A 23609-nucleotide genomic window follows, 5' to 3' on the forward strand; every position below is an offset into this window, starting at 1 on the left:
AAAAATAAAGATATACCCCCAATCCTTTATATTCTTGACACTCTCTCTTCTCCCCTTCTCTCCTGGTAGTAAGATCAGCCCCCAGATTTGTCTGAGAGTTAAAGATCTCACTAGGGGCCTCCAGTTGGACATGTGGCTCTGTGAAATGTTGAGTCAGGTCATGCTATTGTAGAGGCTGGAGATACGTGGACCTTTCTGGTTTATCACCACTGTATCAGTTGCCAGTCTATTGTCATATGCTGCTTCCGTCCTTATTTAGAAAGAGAGCCTGATTTGAACGGATAAACAAATAGACTGAGCATTAACTTGATTCTCTTCTACAGTTGTTATTGCTGTTTCATTAGTAAGTAAATTATATTCATATAGCACCTGAACAGTTTTCAAAGTGATTTCAGATACTTGTCTGATTTTATCTTAACTAAAATCTTTGAGACAGTTTATGTTGGGGAATCTTTGGACTCTGGTCAACATTAGCCAAAAACAAATTTGTAGCTGGGCTTTGGAGGGGTTTATAGGACTGCAGGAAAAAATAGGAAGAACGAAGTCTTGAGAGAAACCAGGAAAGTTCTGGAGAAATAGGTAATAGTGGGTAGAGTTTTCTGTTCTGCCATCAGGAATGACTGACTGTTCCACCCAGGTATTGACCTAGTGTTATCTCTCAAGACTCACATTCCAGGGATAGAACATCTAATTGTCATGGCAGGGGTTTACAAGCTGACCCCTTGGCTAGAGAGTGGTGCACATTAGTTGACAGGTCCTCTAAAATGGCATGTCATTTCCCAACAGAAAATTACAAGGATTTTGCTGAAAGAAGGGAGCTTGGCTGCATGGCAAAAAAATCAGCAGCTTTAGGCAAAGCAAGTTCATGTTTTCCTATCCTAGAGATAAGCAAAGAGCCTAGATGGGTTATTTGAATGGCCTAAAGTCATGTGGATAATAAACAAAAAACACGTTAGAATTTATATGATCTTACTCCTAAACCAGTAATATTTTTCCTAGTATTACTTATACTTCCATGGAGCCCTTGGGTGCAAAAACAGCTATCATTTTTTGAGGATCATTATGGTCAGATATTGTTCTAAATAGTTCCTTTACATTAATACATTTAATCCTCACAGGAACCCTATGAGTTGGGTACTATTATTATCCCATTTTAGAGATGAGGAAACTGAGTCATAAAGAACTTCCAGAGACAGTAAGTGGTACAGCCAGAATTAAAACCAACTAGTCCAAGAAGCTACTTTCAAAATGATGCTTTAATGAAACAACACGTGATCAATTTGAAGTTTGATTGTTTATACCCTCTTCTCCATCTTTTTCTTTTGTATTTCTTTCCGCAAATATTTAGTGAGTGACTCAAGGTTTCAGACACCACGCTGGACTCTGGAGGAGTGGCAATGAACAGGTGGTCACAACTCGCCCTCACAGTGGTTACAGTTTATTAGAGAGAACAAGTTGGGAAATCATCACAGCGCTCCATGCTTCTCCTTATGTCAGCGCTGCACTCTGTGCCATGGGGGCAGAGAGGTGCGTCCTTGGCCCAGCCTGGGGGGAGGGAGGACAGAGAAGACTGAAGCATCTGGCAAAGGGGGATGGGGAGGGAGTGGGGAGGGAGGGAAAAGATCATACCACCCAGTCCCTCAAGTACTGAAGGCAAGTATAAAACACAGCCAGACTTCATAGAAAGCCAAAAGCCAAGACCGTTCTCCTGGGGCCTTAGAGTTCCACCTCTCTGCTTCACTCTATGATTTTTCATCCTCCTGCTCTCTTTCTGCCGAGCTTTCTCTTATTTTGCGCATCTCCTTTGCTCCCTCTACCATAAATCTGGCTTGCACAAACTTGGCCTGCTGTGACTCTGGCCCCAGGCCTCACTCCATATTAACCCAAACATTCACCCACCATTGGTGGATACAGTAGAGTGGCCCTCTCAACCTCCGTTCCACCCTCCTTCTTGTCGGGTAGATTAGAAAACTACATTTCCCAGACTTCTTAGCAATCAGGATCTAGACATCAGTTAGAAGCATCTGCAGGAAGGTAGATAGCATGGGGAAGCTATTTTCTCTGCCTTTTTGGGGGGGGGTTTCTACTAGCCTACGAGATCGGGTGATGTGAGATTTTCCTGAGGCAGCATTCGACATCTACAGCTTCTGGGAGAATGCAGTTATGGGGGTAGTTGTGTTTCAACCTCATCCCTGGATTTAAACAATGCAGCTTGAACTCATTGCTCCATTAGGTGGCCTTAGATACAGGAGCTCAGCTGATAAGTCCACTCTATATTATTCTGGGAGTCGTTTCTGAATGCTTGGAATCTGATCTTTCAGGCCTTCCAATGATTTTATAAGCCCCTGATTCTCTGTGTCAAATTCCTTCCTGCTTAAAATTCCCACACAGAGCTCTGACTGATACAAAACCAGTCTTTAATTTAATTTAGAGAGAGAAGGCCCTCAAAGAGAGGATCCTGGTCCATTCTTTTGGTTCCCGGCACGTGAGAACTCTATTCATGGGTTAGTCAGTCGTGGGCAACCACAGTGAGGAGTGAGACAAGAGTGTCTAAAAGCCGATGAGGTCAAGGAGGCACTGATCAGCCAGCCCACCAGAGAGTCCAAGGAAGGACTAGACTGCAGAGTGAAGAAGCAGCAGGAGATGGGCCCAGGGAAGTCAGCTGGAGCCAGACCATGCTGGGCATTTTAGGTCTCATTAAGACATTTAGACCAACCCTAAGAACAGTTGGAAGTTGGTGAAAGGTTTAAAACAACTGGAACCATTTAAGGGTCTACATTTTAGAGAAAAGCCTGGGCTGTATTATGGAAAATGGGCTTTGGGGATCAAGAATGCAGGCAGGGAGACCTGTTAGAGGTCATTGCAGCTGTCCACATGGGAGATGGGGAGGTAGTTTGGATTTAGAGAGTCACAGCGGGGGTGGGAGGAAGGGAACAGATCTGAGAGATTTTTAGTAAGTATAGTCATCTGGGAAGACCTCGATTTCCCAACCATATTCATAGGGTCAGATACAAATTTTGAGGGTCCAGAAGTTTATTAAAATTGGGGTACTCCAATCTTTAAGAATATACAATTAAGTCTGAAAGTGAATATTTATTAAGATCAATTACAAATGTTTAAAAAGCAATCAAGTATTACAAACACCACACAATCCAGAAATTACCTGATACATCTCTATAATATTCCTTTCCCCCTCTTTTCTTCATAACAGAATTTTTTGGGGGGCAATATTACTTTCTACAGAGAGAAGAGAAAGAACCCAATCTCTTCTCTAGCATGGCCCTCCTCTGTGACCCACGTACTCCTGGCGCTGGGAGCTATATGACATAGACACAGGACACTGATAGACAACCTCCAGTCCTGAGCCCCTTCATCATCATGCCACATGAGCGATAATGTGGAAAACGTGCAGTGTGAGTTGGCACAGTATGTAGCAGGAGAATTCCTGGGAGTCCTTCCTTTACCAGGAGAGATAGCAAGAGCTTAACTACTCACTGAAGGGCCTGTGAGTCATCTAAGTGAAACCCAAACCAAATATTTTTCCAGCTTAACTGCCCCTAAACCAGATCCCAAATATCCCATGACCACTCCTACGTCACCTACACAAGGAAAAGGTGACAAAAAGGATATCAGTGTCAGAACGCAAAGAATTAGGGGTCTTCACTGATTGCAGGTAAATATATTACTTTTGCAAACTTTAAGAAAATATACGATCCTATGAATGCATTGCTGGGCCCCTCCCATGACCTTGGAAGGGCCAATGTGAGTGAGGGGCCCTGAAGCTTAAATATTGTTAGCTTTGTGATTGACCTGCATCTGCACACGTCAAAAAGGACTCAGCTAGATGAGTTCGGGAACCAGCTCCAACTTGGAGACTCTGCAGTCAAAAACAATTCCCCAAGTCCTGCTCTGAGCTGATCCAGCCGCCCGGGGAACATACCTCACTGTGTATGTCTAGCAACCAAGGGACATGGCGGCCAGACCACTGCACCATTTTGCCAGAACAAAACCACTAAATCCTGTTGCTTCATGTTGCCAGCTTCTGATGCAAAACCTGGGGTGGGTGATATGTTAGGCAGAGCCTGGCCCTAGGTGTAAAGGAAGCCCCAAGAAGGGTCTTTCCAAGTTCTGTGTGGGAGACAGTCAATTTTCTATGTAGTGCCCTTCTCGTTGACCAGAAGATAGGAGACAATTAATGAAGGTGGACCAGTCTTTCAAGACAGTAAAGACTGCTGTTGTCACACAGGATTGAGTGGTATTTTTCCGTCATTATGGCATAAAAAGAAGGATAACCTAAAGGAAAGGCTTAGTCATTGAACAACTTTCTGTGGATGCCTCCATCCAAAGAGCATGGTAATAGTACTGAGGAAAATTTTAAAATTGGAAATATTGATAATTTGTTTGGAAAAACGGGTAATAGAATGGAGAAGGGTACTCATCTTATATAGCTTAGCTCTACAAAGGCAGATGTAGGCCAAGCTAACAGATAAGACATTGCAATTTAGAGGAAGATTATAATTTGAACAGTCCCATTAATTGCCCAAATGCATCTTTGTGCAAATTACATTTTAACTTTGATTTTCTGGAAAACTTGTTTTATAAATAAACTTCTGTCTAAATGAATGGGAACAGCCCACCTATAGTTGTGCAATGTATGGATTGCACAATATATGGCAGCCCTAAATTTGAAGAACTTTTCTTCAGATTTATACCTATTAGATATACAGTATTATAACAATGTTAAGAAAATTTTTTTTCAGAAAATACTTTTTACACATGATTTACCCATGATTAGACCTAGTCTAAATTCCTTATGTGACCTAAGATTACCATCCCAATATATTTGTTATTTTCAATTTTTCAAAGCTCCCTTCTAGTCTCTATGAATACACGTATATATTTTAAAAAAATTATTATAGTGGTAATCAGCATGAAATGTTCTACTCTGATTTTTCCAATTAAAATAATAGAAACAGTATTTTATTACACTGCTATGTTGTCTTTCTTTTAACAATTTATTTTATATCAAGTGAACATATAATGAATTTAACCATACTTCTTTTGTAATTTGAGGAACTTTAATCGATATGTTATGATTAATAATATTCTACACATTACAAAAAAGTTATATTGAAAACCTTTAGAAAAAGGAGTTATTTGGATAGTATAAACATGTAAAATAATAAATATTCTTCCAAAAAACTGATACAAAGATGAATATTTTATTGGAGGATGGCTAATTAAGACCCGAATTTGTATCTGGGTATTTTTTGTCTAAAGATTGTATTTCCCCATTTGTGTTTACACTGTAATGAACTATTTTAGGATAAAAACTCCGGAAGTACATTCTACATAAAATAGGGCAATGGGATGCACCACAGAGAAGCACCAGGGTGTAGCGGAAAGCATGTGAGTTTTGGAGTCAAATGGACTTGGACCGCTGTGCTTTGAAATGTTATGTTCTGCAAAAGATTTGTGCAAGAATTACTCATAACAGCTTTATTTACAATAGCCAAAACAAAACAGCCCAAGCGCCCATCAGTAGGAAAATGGATAAATAAACTGTGATATATTTACCCATGGAATACTAGTCAGCAATAAACAGAATAAACTACTAATACACACAAACATAAGGATGAATGTCAAAATTATGCCCAGTGAAAGAAGGCTTACACAGGCGTACATACTCTAGGATTCCATTCTATGAGGAGTAAGAACAGGGAAAGATAACCCATGTGGAAAAAATCAGAGCATTGATTGCTTCTAAGGGTTAAGATGTAAATTTACTCAGAAAAGACATAAAGGAACTTTCTGGATGATGTTCATGTTCTGTACTTAGTAGAGGTTTGGAGTGTACATACGTATGTGATTTTCTGAATTTCTATAATGGTACCCTTGTATGAACACCATTGTATGTAAAATGTCTCAAAGGGGAAAAAAAAAAGAACCTAAACAAGTATTGGACTCTACTTCATGATACACATATCAAAGTATTCCAACTTACTTTGAAATGCATAAAAATTAAGATGGATCAATGGATGGATAGAGGGATTAAAATACAGATACATAGATGAAAGAGTGAGCATAGTAAAATGCTGAGTATAGAATCTAGGTTTTCCTGTATGATTGAAAATTTTCAGGATGAAACATTGGAAAGTGTTGGGTTTTTTTGTTTGTTTTGTTTTTGATCCGGACATGTTTCAAAAACCTCTGTTTCAATTTCTGCAAAATGAAAGTAATAGTGTTTACTTCACAAAGTTGTTGCGAGGTTTAAGAAAAATCGCCCTAAAAATAGCCCTGGTATATACACAGTAGAGGTCCACAGTCTTGTGGTGCTGTTTGCTTTCTCTTTCATCCCCTCTTATTTGTCTTGTCAGTTTATAAGCCATAATACATATTTTTGGATTTGGTAGCATTGCCTATGAACAGGTGGTCTGAAAAGGTATGCAGCAAAATTATTGGAATTATGGGAAATGAACTGTCCATCTGCTGATTACATATTCCTTAAGTGGAGGAATCACTTTTAACAATAGTAGTGGCTCAGACTCTATTAAGGAGGGACAGCCTGTGGTGATACTTGCTCTAAAGAGAGTACCAGAAAGGAGAGAGAAACGACGAAGTGTTAAAGACAATCGTCAAATGGATTTTTTAAAACTACATAGTTATCCAGCTCACTAAATGCTCCATTTGTGAGCACTCGTTTATTTATTTGTTTATTTATTTATTTGCTTGTAGAAATTTGATTGGAATGAAGTGACGAAAAGGACTTTGTTCATACCCCTCAGCTCTGGCTGCCCATCTCTTTCTTCCCAAAGTAGTTTGCAGGGTAGGTTTTTCCATACACTGTAATCTTTTTATTTATTTATTTATGGCTGCCTCGGGTCTTAGCTGTGGCATGTGGGATCTTTCGTTGCTGCGCGTGGGCTCTTTGATGTGGTGTGCAGGTTGCTCTCTAGTTGTGGCGCATGGGCTTTCTAGTTGCAGTGCATGGGCTTAGTTGCCCCGTGGCATGTAGGATCTTAGTTCCCCGACCGGGGATTGAACCCGTGTCGCCCGCATTAGAAGGCAGATTCTGGACCACCAGGGAAGTCCCTGCACTCATTTATTTAACACATATTTATTGAGGGTGTGCTGTATGCCTGGCACTGTGCTAAGAGCTGGAGACACAGAGATGGATGAGTGCCTGGGACAGACATAGGTGCCTGCCCTCATGGAACTTACATTCTAGTCATGCTAAAGTTAGTTGGATTTATAGGGATCAGTCTGTTAGCCAGCAAATATTTACTGAGTATTCATTCTGGCCAGGCACTTGGAATATCCATAGCAAACCAAACAGAAATGGTCCACTCTGTCGTGGAGCCTGCTATCTAGCAGAAAAAGGCAGATTTAGTCAAATCACTGCATGTAACTATAATAAAACTGTAACGTGATAAGTGTGCAAAATACTGTGAAGGAAAAGTACAGGGTTCTTCAGGAAATTTCGGCAGGAGAATATGCCCCATTAGCCTAGATGAAAAGCATTTTTCTCCTAAATTTTCTCTGAGTTTAAGAGAGTAAATTGAGCACAGAACAGAGCTTGGAAGAGCCAGTGGCCCACATCAGGTCAACAGTGGAATGAAGAACAGAATTAGGGGCACTAGGAGCCATGTGTTCAGTCACGTAATGTGCTTATTCCTTTGGATTTCACCTTGGTTTATGCCTTAGGAGATCCTGTGTGGTTCGGCTACAGAAAGCAAAGTGAGAATTGTTGAATTGCTCTTCACTGCAGTAAGGGATTCTGGAATTAGGTTTATCTTCTACTTGGTCAAAGACTATAACAAACACACTAACACGTCCATGGTGCCAGGAAGCTGCTGGAGACACGGGGCCTGAGATCATTAAACAAAGCAATTATACAACTGACCCACTGCAAAAACATGTCTGCCAACTGAGTTCGTTGATTCCCAGCAGACAGTAGATAGAAGCCAAGCGAATACAGAGAGCTGATGAGAAATACATGTGTCTCACAGACAAAAATTGTTGCTCCTACAATGATAACACATTCTGGAAACAAATAAAAACCAAAGCATCATCGTACCACGCATTCTTTAGTGGGGACAAGCTGATCTGTTGGAGTCTGAACTACTCACTTCTGAATCAAAAGGGGGCTGGGCTGGGCTTCCCTGGTGGCGCAGTGGTTGGGAGTCCGCCTGCCGATGCAGGGGACACGGGTTCGTGCCCCGGTCCGGGAAGATCCCACATGCCGCAGAGCGGCTGGGCCCATGAGCCATGGCCGCTGAGCCTGCGCATCCGGAGCCTGTGCTCCGCAGCGGGAGAGGCGACAGCAGTGAGAGGCCCGCGTACCTCAAAAAAAAAAAAAAGGGGGGGCTGGGCTATGCTTAAAGAACTGCCATTTTCCAGCACTAGCAGCAGACGTAAACAGGTGCATAATCAATACCAGTTGCATCATCACAGGTTTGTTTCCATTTGTTGCCTGATTCCCCGAAGGATAAGAAAGACAGAAATATCTAGTGAAAAGCAAAAGTAATGTACAAATGATAAGTTCATTTAGAGCTGTGTTAGGATCCAGCCCAAATGCCAAAAGTGAGTTCTGTGTAGTTCAGCTTCTGCCTATACAAGCAAGAACTCGTTTCTCTGTCCAGAGGAACGACTAGGACCAAAGCTGTATTTCATGTCACCTTCTTAAGGTCAAGAAGGGCTGAAAGTGACGGAAACCAAGAAAATCAGAGAAGGACAAGGCTGGGAGGTTGGGATATAGGCAAGTTATGGCATTAGACCACCTGGCTTCCTGGTCTCAGCTCTGCCACTGACTAGCTGTGATGTTTGAGGCAAGTCACTTTGCCTCCATTTTCTGCTCTGTAATGTGGGTACATGCCTCACAAGTTTTTTTTTTTTCCCCCCCAAAATGAATCATTTGGTAAGACCTTTATAGAAATATACTCACAAATCAGGGAAAAAAAAATCTTCCTTCTCAGGCCCTGCTTTTGTTTCCGATTGGACGACACCACAGCTACACCATGGTCCATTCACTCTGGACACTCAGAACTGGAAATGCCCCTCCTCCTACAATCAGGCTATCAGGCATTGATCTCGACAGAAGATTCAGGGTTGGTTCCTTCCTTAAAGACAGCTATGCATAAATAAACTGCGATAGTTTGCTGTAACCCCAGGGTGTAAAAAGTCCAAAGAACCTGGGCATTCTGAGTTTGTGTACACTTGGTCTCAGGCCTTGATTTGTCTGACAGGCCTTGGAGAGGGAGAGTATATACCGCACTCACCTAGGGCAAAATCAGGTTGAAACAATGAAGATGTTTCATGCTTTGTTGAATACGCTAAGTGTCACTGCTCTTGGAATAACCGTCTTGCTGAAAAATTGACACACTTTTCCTTCTGGTATGTCTTTGCCTAAATTGTTCCTCCCTGTTCAAGATTAACTAATACCATCTGTGAATATTCTTGGCCCTCACTCTCAGCCTGGGCTTGAATCTGCCTGATTCTTTTCTGTGCCTCTTTTCAAAGGTGCAGGAATACAAGAGCTGCCCCCCCCCGCCCCCACGCCCCCAGCTAAGCGCCAAACACTGTCAGAGCTCCGGTTCCCAAGCCTGGAAATCCTTTGCTTCCAGCTCTGCATCTGAAGGCAAAAAAAAACAATCCTCCGGAGATTCGGCCCTCCCACTGCCTGTGATAGGCTGCTTGGAATAGCAAGAGCCTGTGTCACCGAAAAGGGCAAAGCTTTCGGAAATAGAAACAAAGTTGGTCACAAATCACATTGGCTTTGCCCGAAGTTTTTTTTTCACCTTTCTTTAGCATGCGACCATGGGGAAAGTGACCGCTCGTGTCAGTGGGGGAAGTCAGGGTGGTTTAGTGCCCAGGGAACGGCTGTAACTTCTACGTGACCATGGTACCTGTTGAAAACGCAGAGGGCCCCAGTCTGCTGAAACCGAAGGGGCCAGCAGCCGAGACTGATGGCAGCGACAGAGACAGCGGCGGCCGGCATCCTCCCTGGGCGAGAGGTAAAGCGAGGCTGCAGGGCTCGGGGACCGCGAGAGGAACGAGCTGGGCGCGTGTCTCACTCTGTGTGTGTGTGTGTGTGTGTGTGCGCGCACGTGAGCGTGCTAGGTGCCTGGAGACGAGGGGACAGGATCTGCTGGGAGGAGTGACAAGGAGCTCTGATGTGAAGGTTGAAGTCCCACTACTCATAAGCAGGGTGCCCTCCGCCGTGTTGATGGTATGATGTATAAATCTTTTTCATTTGGAGAAATTGACTGGCAAGATAATCACACGTGTAAACACACCCACACACACCCCCGCATACACACACTTTTTCATTTATTGTCACAAATGGATAATCTGTAACAATTGGACATTATAACCACCATTTCAAAAATCAGCATTTTAAGGAAGCTTCATAAAATTATTAGTTATATAATGAATACATACAACTTTCTTTTTAAGTTCCCAGCATCTGTTTGTAATGAATTTGAGCATTATTTACAGCCTAAAACCTCTGCTTCGTTGCTCCTGCTTTCTTTAAAACTGGCCTTTCAGGCTGAGGTTTGTTTAATACTTTTCCTTCCGGAGGTGAAATTTGGAAAAGTTTTAATTCATTTCAGTTATCTTTGCTAAATCAAATGCCTTTCTTCACTCCCACATTTACAATTTTCACAAACACATTGCACACTTTTAGTTGCCTTTTCCTATTCAGTTAGTTTGTTCTCAAAGGAATAGGAACTAATCGTAATATGAAGTGAAATCAAACACAAATAATGCCCTTCTTCCCACCGCTTCCCTCAGCTCTGCTCCCTCTAATCATATAATACACTCCCACGCCATATATTGGAATTTCATGCATAACCAAAAACACTAAATGATATGAAAGGCATTTTACCTTTCACCTTGGGATGGATCTGTGTACTTATGTTTGCACGGCGGGTTTGATGATCCTGGAATTGAATCCACAACCCCTCTCAAGGAGGAACTGAGCGACCCCTCCTTGGGAACTGAGACCCTCTCTTTATCCCCTGCCCTCTCCCTGCTCAGCCTTCCCTTGCTTCCATCCTTCTAGTCAAGAATGAATATCTGGGGTCACCTTACACTATGCCTCAGCCCTCTCTTCAGCAGAGCTGTCCCTTTGTCTAAGTGTGATCTTTGGGTCCTAAGTCTAAGAGGAGACAAAAGAAACTTGTATTCAGGGGTAAAGAGAAAGAGTGGCAAAGTTCTCTCTGAATTCCGGCAAGATTGAGCTCTAGGGTGAGCTGAGGTGGTGATATTGACAAAAGGGTTAACTAGATAGAGTCACTGATAAATGTCACAAAGAAGATGAAAAGGAATTTGTCCTGGAGGGGCCTCCATAGTAACAATAAAAAATGGACTATTTAGTTTTGATATGTCTTTGAAAGCACAGTGTACTACTCTTAATAGGTTAAATTGCCCAAGTTCACAGTGATCCCAAAGGAAGGTAACATGTATGTGTGCTTGTAAAGGTTGAATACACACACACAATTCAACTTATAGTGCAACTGTTTATGCCATTGAAAAGAAATGATAAATGAACAAATACCATAAATTATCTTTTACTTTTAATTTTAAATGAACCTTTACCGTGTAGAAGAGGAAACCTAAATGTTTTTCTTAAATCCTTAATTAATACAGCTTTGATGGGTGCTGTATGTCTTTTATATTTAGACAAATACAAACCTTTTATTATCACTTTTGTAAGTTTTCATAAATTGTCTTAAACTTTCTTGGTACCCAAAGGCAATTATACAGATCTATGTGTATAATGAATCCATAGTACGGACTTGCTCTATGGTTTTGACAAGTTACTTCACCTCTCCAACTGGGATTGTATTTTTGTATGATTTACGAAGATGTTGAGGTTTAATGAGATATTTGACAAATACTCCTTTCAACTTCTTTATATTTTACACTTCCATAGTTTCATCCAGGAAATTCTGAGTATTTAAAACATGCTTAAATTATCCCACTTCTCCTGCATTTGAAGGTAGCAAGTTGTTCTATATTCCTAGATGAAAAAATTAACGTGCAAAGAGGAATGAGTTATACAACCCAGGACAAGGTCATTAAAACATTTGAGATATTGAAAAATGAAACAAAACAAAAACCTTAATCTCTTTGATTGTACCCCCTTAATGCTATTGTGGGTAATGAAAAGTGTTGGCAGGTTTTCCTTGGCTAACCCCTCTAAACTGGAAAGAATGCTCTGTTTCAATGGCTAGAAACTAATGAATTTAAATTCATTTTCAAAAAGCTATGGCTCAAAGTGGGTATATTTTTAGTAAACCTTTCAGTGTTCATAGACACGTTATAATTGACCTCGTAGGGCAGGTTGAGCTCAATTTTAAATCTCGCTGCCTCGAGCCAACAACAGATATAGGTGAGGTAAGGAACATGGACTGCTGGGGCATCTTACACAAGGAGAGCATGAGTCCAGAAGATGTGTGGTTGGCCCACGTTCACGCGGTAGCTGATCAAAGCTGACCCTGGTGACCTGTGGCCCAGGGGGCCTGCTCCTTCATCTCAGGAGCTGGGTCTCCCAGGCTCTTCTAATTCATGATTCAAACAACTGGCTAGGAGGAGGGTTTCCTTAAGTCCCCCATTACCCCACCAGCGCTGCATTTTCCTCTCAGATCTGCCCAAAAGATCAGAAACCAAGAACAATATTCACCGTATGAGTGTCGGTTCTCTGCGCTGCAGATCCAGCTGCCGAAAGCAGTGGAACCCAGATCGCTAGAACTAGACTCAGAACCAGCTGAAAGGGCTGCACTTTATCCCCTCCAAGACCCTTCTAAACCTGAGATGCCACACTCTGAGATTTAAGAAATGCACACTTCTGCTAATGAGGTGAATACCCTATGGCAGTTGTTCTCAAACTTGTTTAAAGCTGTGAACTCCTTTTTGCAAATGGAAGCTGAGTAGGTGGTCAGTATGTTAAGACAAGTAAACATGGCGCCTCTTTAGTGGAAAGGGGAGAGGTGGAGAAAGAAGGACCTGCAGCCTGACTGCTTCCCTGCTCCTCTCTCATCCCTTGTGGCCCTGAGCCAGCTCCTGGGTCAGCATCACATTAGCAAACCTCAGGTCCATCACCACTCCGGTTATGCAGGCCATGTTTTTGAGGTTGGGGCATATTTACTGCGCTCCTGCTGTGAGCCTTGGGCTCTCAGGATTAGCCTAAAACAGACTCTCTTGAATTGAGTCAGGTCTGGTTTCTCAGGCTTCCTCAGGCAGCCCAAGGGGAAGTCTACTTGTAAGACAGACTGAGGAGACTTTGGGGAACAAACATCACAGGGGAAGAGAAGGTCAGACTGACCAGCTTGACCTGTTAACAGAGCTTTGGCTGTGAGACCAACAGACTGGTCACATTGGGAAGACCCAGGCCTTGGCCATTCCCATTTTTCCAGGCTTTCCATATATTAAAAAGTGACATCTGAAACTAATATAATATTGTAAATCAGCTATACCTTAAAAAAAAAGCAGAGATAAAATTTTAAATAAAATCTATACAGTATTAAGTATCAAAAGAAAAAGTGACAAAACCCTTGACAAAAATTGTGTCCTTAAAAACATGTGTATTTAACAAATTGATGGCAATTACAGCAGCAAAAAAAAATGTTGTGTAGCTTGATATTCCCAAGGAAATGACAGAATTTATAAACACTTGAATTTATGAGGGACAATAGATTTTTTTTGACTGGAAATAAGACCAGATTTAAAGATAACCATCTCCCCTTTCTCTTCAGTCAGCTTATCTCTGGGGCTGTACATTTAACCTCACTTGGAAATCATATCAAAAGTCTAAATTTGAGGCTTTTTGTGACAGTGAGGCATGGGCAAATGGCTTCTCTGGGATCTCAGAAGGGAGAGGCTCTAAATAAACATGGCGGGAGCTGTTTCACCGGCAACTCTGGGTCGTGTTTGGCTCGCGCAGCAGGGCTCTTTTCCCCTCTAATATCACATCACAGAGAGAGCAGAGAGATTGCCGCTTGCCACAAACCACCTCTAGGCTGCTGCAGCAAAAGGCATGTATTGTGAGTGCCTGTGTTGGCAGGGCCTGGCAGACAAAGCCAGGCCAAGGAGCCACCAACAGTGCCATTGACCCAGAGGGCCTGAAATTACCCAGCAAACACCAGCATGCCTGAACAGGTTTTATAGCCAATGACTCTTCCAATAGGTCAGTGCCTCTGTCCAGTTGTTAAATAGTTTAAACATTACCCTTCTGTCCGGTAACATTGCCAGCAGGACCTGAGTGGCTGCGTTCTTAGGAAAAGAGACTGGTGGTAGCTGGTAGGACCCTCCTGTGATCCCTCAGGTGTGTTTTTTGTGAATTCTCAAGGAGGTACTTTTCAGCAGTCTAGACCTTGAAGAAGCTGATAAAAACAGAACTCAAAATACAATGAGTCCACCCTGGAACTGCCTGCGGAAACTCCAGTGTACACGTATGTATCTGAGGTGAACCTTAAGATGCAGGTTTTCATTGCTGTCGATGTGTGGTATGGTATTTTTCATTCAAGAATACTTAGTTCTTGAACCTGGCTTCATCGCCTCATCTCACTAGGAGGAACTGAAGTATAATACTGTTTAGCCGCAGGGTTCAAAAAGTTCTAAAAGCTCCAAACAGGCCTGCATGAGTGTGGAATTCGCTTTGGGCTTTTAAAGGTTTGAAGCAGCTTTTTATTCAGGTTGTATGAGCAAGAACTGGCTTTATAAGATTCTTAAATTGAACGGAGTCGGGACTCCCAAGTTCAACTTTTTTCTCATGAAGTCTTCCCCAAGAGGATGAGTTAGCGAATAAAATAAGGCAATGAGGGCTTCCCTGGTGGCGCAGTGGTTGAGAGTCCGCCTGCCGACGCAGGGGACACGATTTCGTGCCCGGTCCGGGAAGATCCCACATGCCGCGGAGCGGCTGCGCCCGTGAGCCATGGTCACTGAGCCTGTGCGTCCGGAGCCTGTGCTCTGCAAGGGGAGAGGCCACAGCAGTGAGAGAACCACGTACCGCAAAAAAAAAAAGGCAATGAAAGCCACGTGAAAGTACACCAAGTCACGGTGGTAAGAAAGGAGAAAAGCTGAAATGTGCTTCTTCCCAAGGAGCTATTTGACCAAATACCAAATGAGGATAATTTCCCATCCCATCTTCCCTCAAAAAGTACCCAGTCTCTGGGACTTCCCTGGTGGTCCAGTGGTTAGGACTCTGTGCTTTCACTGCTCAGGGCCCGAGTTCAGTCCCTGGTCAGGAAACTAAGATCCCACAAGCTGTGCAGAACAGCCACACACACAAAAAAGGCACAGAACCTGAAATCCCTCCAAGTATTCCCCAGCTGAAATGTTAAGCCAAATATATTACTTCCATAGTAAATCATAAATTCACATGAGTTTTGTTTCTATTTTATTTTGTTCTGTTTTGGCTCCTTGGTATCGCTTTTCTTCCTGTATCGCAGCACATTCATTTATGCCTTTGCAAAATGGCTATGCTTCAGTGATATACTAATTTTTCTATACAATTTAGGTAGAAGTAATAAGACTAAAATAATTTATCACATTATTCTCATTTTAGGAGTTTTCATTCTTTTTGAGCATGACTCACTTTATACTGTTGTACCAAAATATCAGGGAGAAAAGCAGTCCTTTGTTTGACTTACAGGAGTATTTTTTTTTCCCTTAAGTAAATCAAGGGTTATTAAACTTTAAACTGGTAAATTGTGCTTCCCTTGGAAGTAATTGTTTCTCAGAAACATTCATGACACAGGTCTGCCTGGCATTACTAGGCTCTGGGGCTGTTAGCTACAACCATATTATTTTATTTATATTATTATTTTTTATAATGTATTGCTACGGCATACACCTGTTTCCCACACTTTGTGGAATTTGGGAGCCATGTGCAATGCTAATTTAGATATGACATCTCAGCCTCAAATGTGCGAGGTTTTTTAAGAATAGGGGAGGGAATTCCCTGGCAGTCCAGTGGTTATGACTCTACCCTTCCACTGCAGGGACAAGGGTTAGATCCCTGGTCAGGGAACTCAAAGTCCTGCATGCCGCGTGACGTGGCCAAAAAACAAAAATAAAATAAAATAGAGAAGTGAAGAAAAAAGAATAGGGGAAAAAGTTGTAATTTTAATCAGTTGGTATCGTGAAAGAACATCCCTGAGCTAATGAATATTTCATTTCTGTTGGGACACAAAATTGTGGAAAGCCCAAGGCAAAATCACAGGAAGAGTTTTTAATGATATAAGCCCAATTGTGTAGGTATTGCCAAAAACAAAGGAATTCAAGAATTTATGAAAAGGCAGAATTGTTATGCTGGAAGCAAGGTATCACTTTACTTCCTTTGCTATCAGTAAGAGACTGTTTCAAAGTTCTACTTCAGTGTTATGGAGATTTTCCCCCATAGACTCAGACTAAACAGACCTTTGTTGAATGATTTTTGTGGGCAACCCAATGAGGTAATATTACCCCCCAGTTCACAGATAAGGAAACTGAGGCTAAGAGAGCAACAGTTAGCATTTACCAAGCACTTACCAGCATGCACCAGCCACCCATCTATCTCACTTATTCTCATAACAACTTTATGAGTTATGTAATATTATCTTTATTTTAGGAATGAGGATGCAGAGGAACAGAAAAATTAAGGGACATGTCAGGGTCTAGCTGGTAACTAACCAGACGCTCTGATTCCAGATTGTACCTTCAGCATTAAGCCAGGGTACCTCTGGGAGAGAAGCAAAGTGACTTGCTCCATGTAGCATGGATAATAGCCCAGAGATCCAAACTTCAGTATCCCAAATCCAAGCCAGGGTTTTGCCCACTTGAATGATAATACCATCCAGCACCACCGTTTCTACTTCCTGGTCTGTTCCATGATCTGATCTGTGAATTTGGGTACCCAGTATATGCCTTTCAGAACTTTTTTGCATTCTGTTTTAGCTATTCTCTAATCTTCCATGTGACATGTCTTTTTCTATAAGATTATAAATTCCCAGATAAAATATATATTCTTGTACTTATCAGAGCTCTGAGCTAACTGCAAGTGTTTAGAAAGTACCGTGTAGCTCATAAGAGGGAGGAATTATGCCTTTTCTCCTGTATTTCCATTAGGGATCACATGCAAATGGCACAAGTACAGCCATCTTGTAACCTAGGAAATGTGTCAGCACTGTGATTGGATTGACCACCGTGCTGATTGCACTGTCCATATAGTTGAAACTGTTTGCCGTCTGTGTCCAAGACAGTACTGCCATGGAGTACATGCTTAATTGTTAAATCAGTGAGTGAGTGAAGAAGTGTTTGTTGAGCTGAACTAAAGAGCATTTAATTCTGCAATACTTATTGACCACCTACTGTGTGAGAGGTACAGTGCTGGATACTTCACAGTAAAAAAAAAAAAAAGATATCTAAGACATTATCCAGGTCCATAAGTTTTACCAACTCAACAGAGACATAAGAGTCTAAATAATGACAAGACAATCATTTAGCAAATATTGAGTGTCTCCTAGAAATCAGACATGATGCTAGACCCTGGGTCCAATGGTGAACCAGTGACATTCATGCGATGCAAATACTTACTAACAATTGGTGATGAGAGAGAAGAGATCAGGAAACCTACAAGGGAGGAGGCGGTCAGACACATAATGCCACAGTAGTGCACAGGGGGCAGCTCAGCCAGTTTTTGAAGGATCCTGGAAGACAGTATGGCTAAGCTGAGTCAAGAAAGTATCACTGAGGCCAATAGACTTACAGAGAGAATTCTAAGCAGAGACGATAGCTTGTATACAAGCTATGTACAAGCACATTCAGGGAACTATGAATATTTTTGTCTGATAAAAGCACAGAGTTCAAAGCAGGAGAAAGAGGGTTATGAAAACATCTGAAGGTGTAAGTAGGGACCATGTTATGAAACCTTTGTGTGATAAGTATCGTGAGAGGAGGAATTCTTCGGAAGAGATCCTACTGGTTTATAGAAATCAAGAAAAGTTTCTGAAAGTGATGATAGTGGTGAAAGAATTAGGGAGTCTTGGAAAGCTCCACCTGCATGGCTGTAAATCCTTCAGCTCTATGGGATCACTATTCTTTTAATATTTAAACAAAAGTAGCTCCAGCCCCCATAACGTTAAATCCACACGCCCTCCACCTTGCTCAAACCCTGCCCTTGCTCTTCTGCCCTCACCCATCCTCAAACACACCCAGTACACCTTAGGAGTCTTGTGGTTTCTGATTAATTTTTTTTTTTTTTTTTTTTTTGCGGTACGCGGGCCTCTCACTGCTGTGGCCTCTCCCGTTGCGGAGCACAGGCTCCGGACGCGCAGGACCAGCTGCCATGGCTCATGGCCCCAGCCGCTCCGCGGCATGTGGGATCTTCCCGGACCGGGGCACGAGCCCGTGTCCCCTGCATCGGCAGGCGGACTCTCAACCACTGCACCACCAGGGAAGCCCTCTGATCACTTTTTGCACCAATTTCCTGTTTCCCCTGGATTTTTGCCCTTCAGTTCCTGCAGCTTGTCTTTTCTCTTATCCCTGCTCCAATCCATGCGTGGATTACAGCCTTTTTCCTTCATATACTCAAATCCCATTCACACAAGTTCTTTGTCGATTCTTACTGACAATTTGAAGAGAGCTATAGTGCAATTAAATATTAGGTGGGCCCATTCATAAAATTCTCCTGTCAAATCCACCATAGGAAATTTCTTGTAAACCAACTTTTCTAAAAGCTACAGGCCTCTTGCGCTATTGTTCCCTTGTCTTTATTCCCCATCCCCCAGAACCTGACAAACTCTCCTGACCTTTTCTTTCATTTATCTTATTTCTGAGTTCTGTTGGCCATTCTTTCTTTTCTTTTTTTTTTTTTTTTCCGTACGGGGGCCTCTCACTGTTGTGGCCTTTCCTGTTGCGGAGCACAGGCTCCGGACGCACAGGCTCAGCGGCCATGGCTCACGGGCCTAGCCGTTCCGCGGCATGTGGGATCTTCCCAGACCGGGGCATAAACCCATGTCCCCTGCATCGGCAGGCAGACTCTCAACCACTGCGCCACCAGGGAAGCCCTAGGCCATTCTTTCTTGACCTCTCTCTCTCACACACACACACACACACACACACACACACACGAAAATTCTTGCTTCTTGGTCTTTTCTCCTGTTCTCCCTCTCTCTCCCATAGCCCACCACTGTATTACCAACATGACCCACAGGCTTTCCCCTTGACCCTGAGGTGGCCGTCTAGGTATTCATTTTTAGTAAATAAAGCGCTCTTCCTAAGAACTTTACATCCACAGGCTTTGCAATATTATTATTTCTGCATTTCATTTCCTTAACTAAAGAATTTTTAAAGCACTGAGGGTGATTCTCAACCATTTTTGAGTACCTGGACTCCTTTTTTAAATTGAAAAACCTGGACTCCTTTATTTATTTATTTAAATTAATTAATTAATTTTTATTTTCGGCTGCATTGGGTCTTCGTTGCTGCACGCGGGCTTTCTCTAGTTGCGGCAAGCGGGGGCTACTCTTTGTTGCAGTGTGCGGGCTTCTCATTGCGGTGGCTTCTCTTGTTGCGGAGCACGGGCTCTAGGCATGCAGGCTTCAGCAGTTGTGGCACGTGGGCTCTAGAGCACAGGCTCAGTAGTTGTGGCGCATGGGCTTAGTTGCTCTGTGGCATGTGGGATCTTCCCAGACCAGGGCTCAAACCGGTGTCCCCTGCATTGGTAGGTGGATTCTTAACCACTGTACCATCAGGGAAGTCCTAGACTCCTTTTTAAATAGAAAAACAACTCCAAATTCTCACATAATAGTTTTCACAGTTTTATATTTTTTTTTGTGTGTTTTTTTGTTTTTTTTTTTTGTGGTACACGGGCCTCTCACTGCTGTGGCCTCTTCCGTTAAGGAGCACAGGCTTAGGACGCTCAGGCCCAGCGGGCATGGCTCACGGGCCCAGCCGCTCCGGGGCACGTGGGATCTTCCCGGTCCAGGGCACGAACCCGTGTCCCCTGCATCGGCAGGCGGACTCTCAACCACTGCGCCACCAGGGAAGCCCCACAGTTTTATATTTATTGATTAGAAAATATAGAATGACAGAAAGCTACTTGCATTCACTCGCACTTTGAATTAAGACCTTTTTTTTCAGTCACATCTACATATGTATGAAATCTTGAAGTACAAATATGTATGTTACTATTTTTCCCAATGTTTAATAATCATTGATGGGATGAGGATCCTTTCTGAAGACTTTGCCAATTTTCAAAAGTCCTTCGCTCACCACAGCTCACACACGCTGAAAATCTCTGGAGACATCAGAGGCCTCTGGGTAAAATGGCTGCTGGTTTGTTCTCCAGATTCACCCCCTCTTAACTATCTATTGAAAATCCCCTTGAAAAGATGAAAAGAGATGCAAAATTACAATAGAATTAAAGCCAGATATATTCATCAATGAGTTAGAACTTACCTCTAAATAAAATGCAAATATGGGCCTAATGTATAAACTAGGGCGGTAATATATTAGCTCTCCACAAACTCTCACTCAGCACCCCTAATGAGAGAATTTTCATCAATCAAAGGATGACATCTCCACAGACTCCCCCGGAGCGGCTTTTTCGGAGGGTCAGAAGGTTTTGCTCCATAGTCCAATTCCTCCCACCCTATCCTGTCACCATCACTTCTCTTTCTACATCTCTTAAGGGCTATAATTTTCAAGATTTCAGCAACTCTGGTTGGCTCGTTGCATTCTAGAATGTGAAATCAGTGTTAAGAAGAGACAAAATCCAAATGAGCCGCTGGAATGGAACATTCTAGAAGTTGTAATTTTGCATGTATTGTTTATGACAAGCAAAAAATGAGAGTCTGTTCATATTCAGGGGACCAAAAAGTGGAAGAAAAAAAATTCCTTTCTCAGTCCAGTGGGGTCACTCCAGAAAAATAACTTCCAGACATCAGAAATTTGGCTGGCAGCTGTGCACATCAACTGCTCCTTCAAATCTAACTACGAGAGTTTCCAACTGCAACTGGGTGGCTAGACTAAGGTGTGTCAGACACTGAAAACCCAACAGCTTTTCCAACTTCCTTCTTATTTCTTGGTCTTTCCCATCTGGCGAACTAGAAGATTCAGATCCTCACTTAGTCTCTCTTGCAGCCAAGTTTGACTGTGGAACTCACTAGTTCTGGTCAACGAGACATTAGGGCAAGTCTTTGTAGGGGAGGAAAAAAGTTTTCCTCAACCTTTTTAGGGCCTGTGGCTGAGTCTGAAAATTAAACTGACAAAGACTAACAGAAGAACATCCATATTTATTTAATATAATGTGACATGGAAACCTTCATAAGGAAATAAAGACCCAAAGACATGACTAAGCCTGGGTATTTTTATGCTAGATTTGATGAACAGTGGACAGTCATGAAAATACGACAGGTTAAGGAATATGAGGTAAGTGTAGGGAGCCAGGGGAAACTTAGCAAGCCTGTTTGTTTGAATTCTTCTTGGTGCCCCTTTGCCTTCTGAGATAAGGATGTTCTTTTCCTCTGGGTATAACAGAGAGCACCTCTCACATGAGGGTTTTATGACCTGCTTCGGGGGGAAGGGCAGGGGGAAGGCTACAGCCACCTTCCTGTAACTGGCATTTTCTCAAATTCCTTCAGCTTAAAATATTCAATATGCCAAGGGGTTGTATTTTGGGGTAGCATGTCCTGAACCCCATCATCTTCCAAGGTGCTTCTGAAAAGTTCCTTCCCCGATAAAAGGAAAGATGTACATGGGGATAACCCCTTGCCCTAAGCCTTCTTCCATTGTCTGCTGCCCTGGAGTCTGATTGTGAAAGCGTCTAATATCTAGAGCTGTGACAGCCACCTTGCACGTATGGTGACAGATTGGGGACAAAAGCCAACCCAGCCAACAACAGAAGGATTCATAGAGTGTGAATCCTTGTAGACACCAAATTCAACTTGGTCTTCTCACAAAGTAGACAATAAATGCCCATGTTTTTCAGGTTTTTGGTTTCCCGCCGTCAAAAATATCGTAAATGATTTGGGGGCTGGGTAAAGAGAATGTGGTAATCCGGTCACTGTCAGGCACATTTCAAATACAAAGGCAAAGCATGTGTTTTAAGATTTCTCTTTACAGGAAACAAATACGTTTTGGACAGCATCTGATTTCTGTTCTCTATAATTTAAAAAAAATGGACTCTGTGGAACAAAGAGATGCAGGACAACATCTGGTGATAAGAGTAAATTGAGGTGAAGATGGAACTAGCTGAGATCAGAGATGCTAATAGACCTAATACGAGATGGGTAAAGTGTCAGAGTCTAAAACTGCAAGAGCAGAATTATTATCTGAAATCTGTGATGCGGAGGATAAGTAAGAGAAGCTATTCTAGGATGTACATAAAAAAAACAATAAGATAGAGATGAGGAAATGAATATATTTAGCTAACATGTAAATAATTATCCCAAAACAAATGGGAAGGAAAAACCCCCCAAAATACTAGGGGAAATCTTTTCTGAGTAGGAGAACTCAACCAGTAGCAAAAAAAATTTAGAAGAAACAAGTACTCTGACTTGTCCTGGTGAAAGTTTCAAATTGAAGGAAAGATGAAAGAGAGGAAGGAAAGAAAGAAAAGAATGAAAGTTCTACAAGGAATCAGGCAGAAAAGGAGTGTTAACCACAGAGCGAAATGCAGGGAAGTGCCCTTACGCCCCCTCTTTATACCTCCCCAGTCAACAGAATTTGGAGAAGATTAGTTTCAGAAAAGTGTGTCTGTGAAAGTACTACCTGGGGTTGGAAAAATAAAAGGAAAGAAAGTAAAGTTCCTACCTTTTTGTCCTAGAAAGTCCAAACAATAGTAGGTATAGAGGAAGGCTACATTTTCTGTTGTTCTGAGTTCCATTGCATGTTAAAGAGAGGATGGGGGTATGGGGAGAGGTGGGGGGAGAGTGGTTAGATAAAGGATAGTGCCCAATATTTACCACCACAGGGAGCATCACACACGGTCCAAGGCCAAGAGGCAGCATCTGGAACTTTTGACAGCTGTTGGAAACATCATACCACAACACCACACTCTCCTCACACCCTCTGAACAAGGGAGCTGTCTGATTAAGCCAGCGCTCTCCTTCCCGGGCATCCAATAGCCTCTGCAGAGCTCTGGCATCAGGTCCTGTGTGGACCCCCCCATACAGACTCTACTCTCAAGGGACTCCCAATCTAAGCAGGAGACAGACTAATCCAGAGTGCTGTAAGGCCCTGGACACAAAGGCAGAAGAGAGAAGAGACATTAATGCTAACCACAGAGAGGGAGTCTGGAAGATTTTGTAGAGGGGAGATATTTGAGCCAGATCTTCAGAGACTCAGGTTTCCCTAGGCTGTGAAGGAGGGAGGCCAGATGTGCCACGTGCCATAAATGAGGGACAACAGCATGAAGAGAAACACAAGTCTGGGAAAGGGCAGGCGTTTTCCAAAAAAAACCCAGTGGTGCAGAAGGCCTGAGAATCGTGCCTGGAGACTGTTGTTGGGACATGAAAACCTGGTCCCCAGAAAGGAGACTGCTAAACATGGAATCTGAGTGACTAGTGAACAAGCCTGTGCCTGGGGCTGACATTAAATAAAATAACTATACGAGTGACAGT

At 42.5% G+C, this 23609-nt stretch overlaps 1 protein-coding gene across 1 annotated transcript in view; it reads left to right on the forward strand.

Annotated features, from left to right (window-relative positions):
• Positions 1 to 9754: 9754 nt before the first annotated feature.
• The window catches only part of SLC2A12 (solute carrier family 2 member 12), a 57170-nt gene continuing 43315 nt past the window's right edge, over positions 9755 to 23609 (forward strand). The window contains exon 1 of the mRNA XM_032651087.1: positions 9755 to 10013. Coding sequence (XP_032506978.1) covers positions 9899 to 10013 — 115 coding nt within the window. The 5' untranslated portion in view covers positions 9755 to 9898. The remainder of the gene's footprint in view (positions 10014 to 23609) is intronic.

This window comes from Phocoena sinus, chromosome 12 (assembly GCF_008692025.1).
Source record: "Phocoena sinus isolate mPhoSin1 chromosome 12, mPhoSin1.pri, whole genome shotgun sequence".
Classification (NCBI taxonomy): domain Eukaryota; kingdom Metazoa; phylum Chordata; class Mammalia; order Artiodactyla; family Phocoenidae; genus Phocoena; species Phocoena sinus.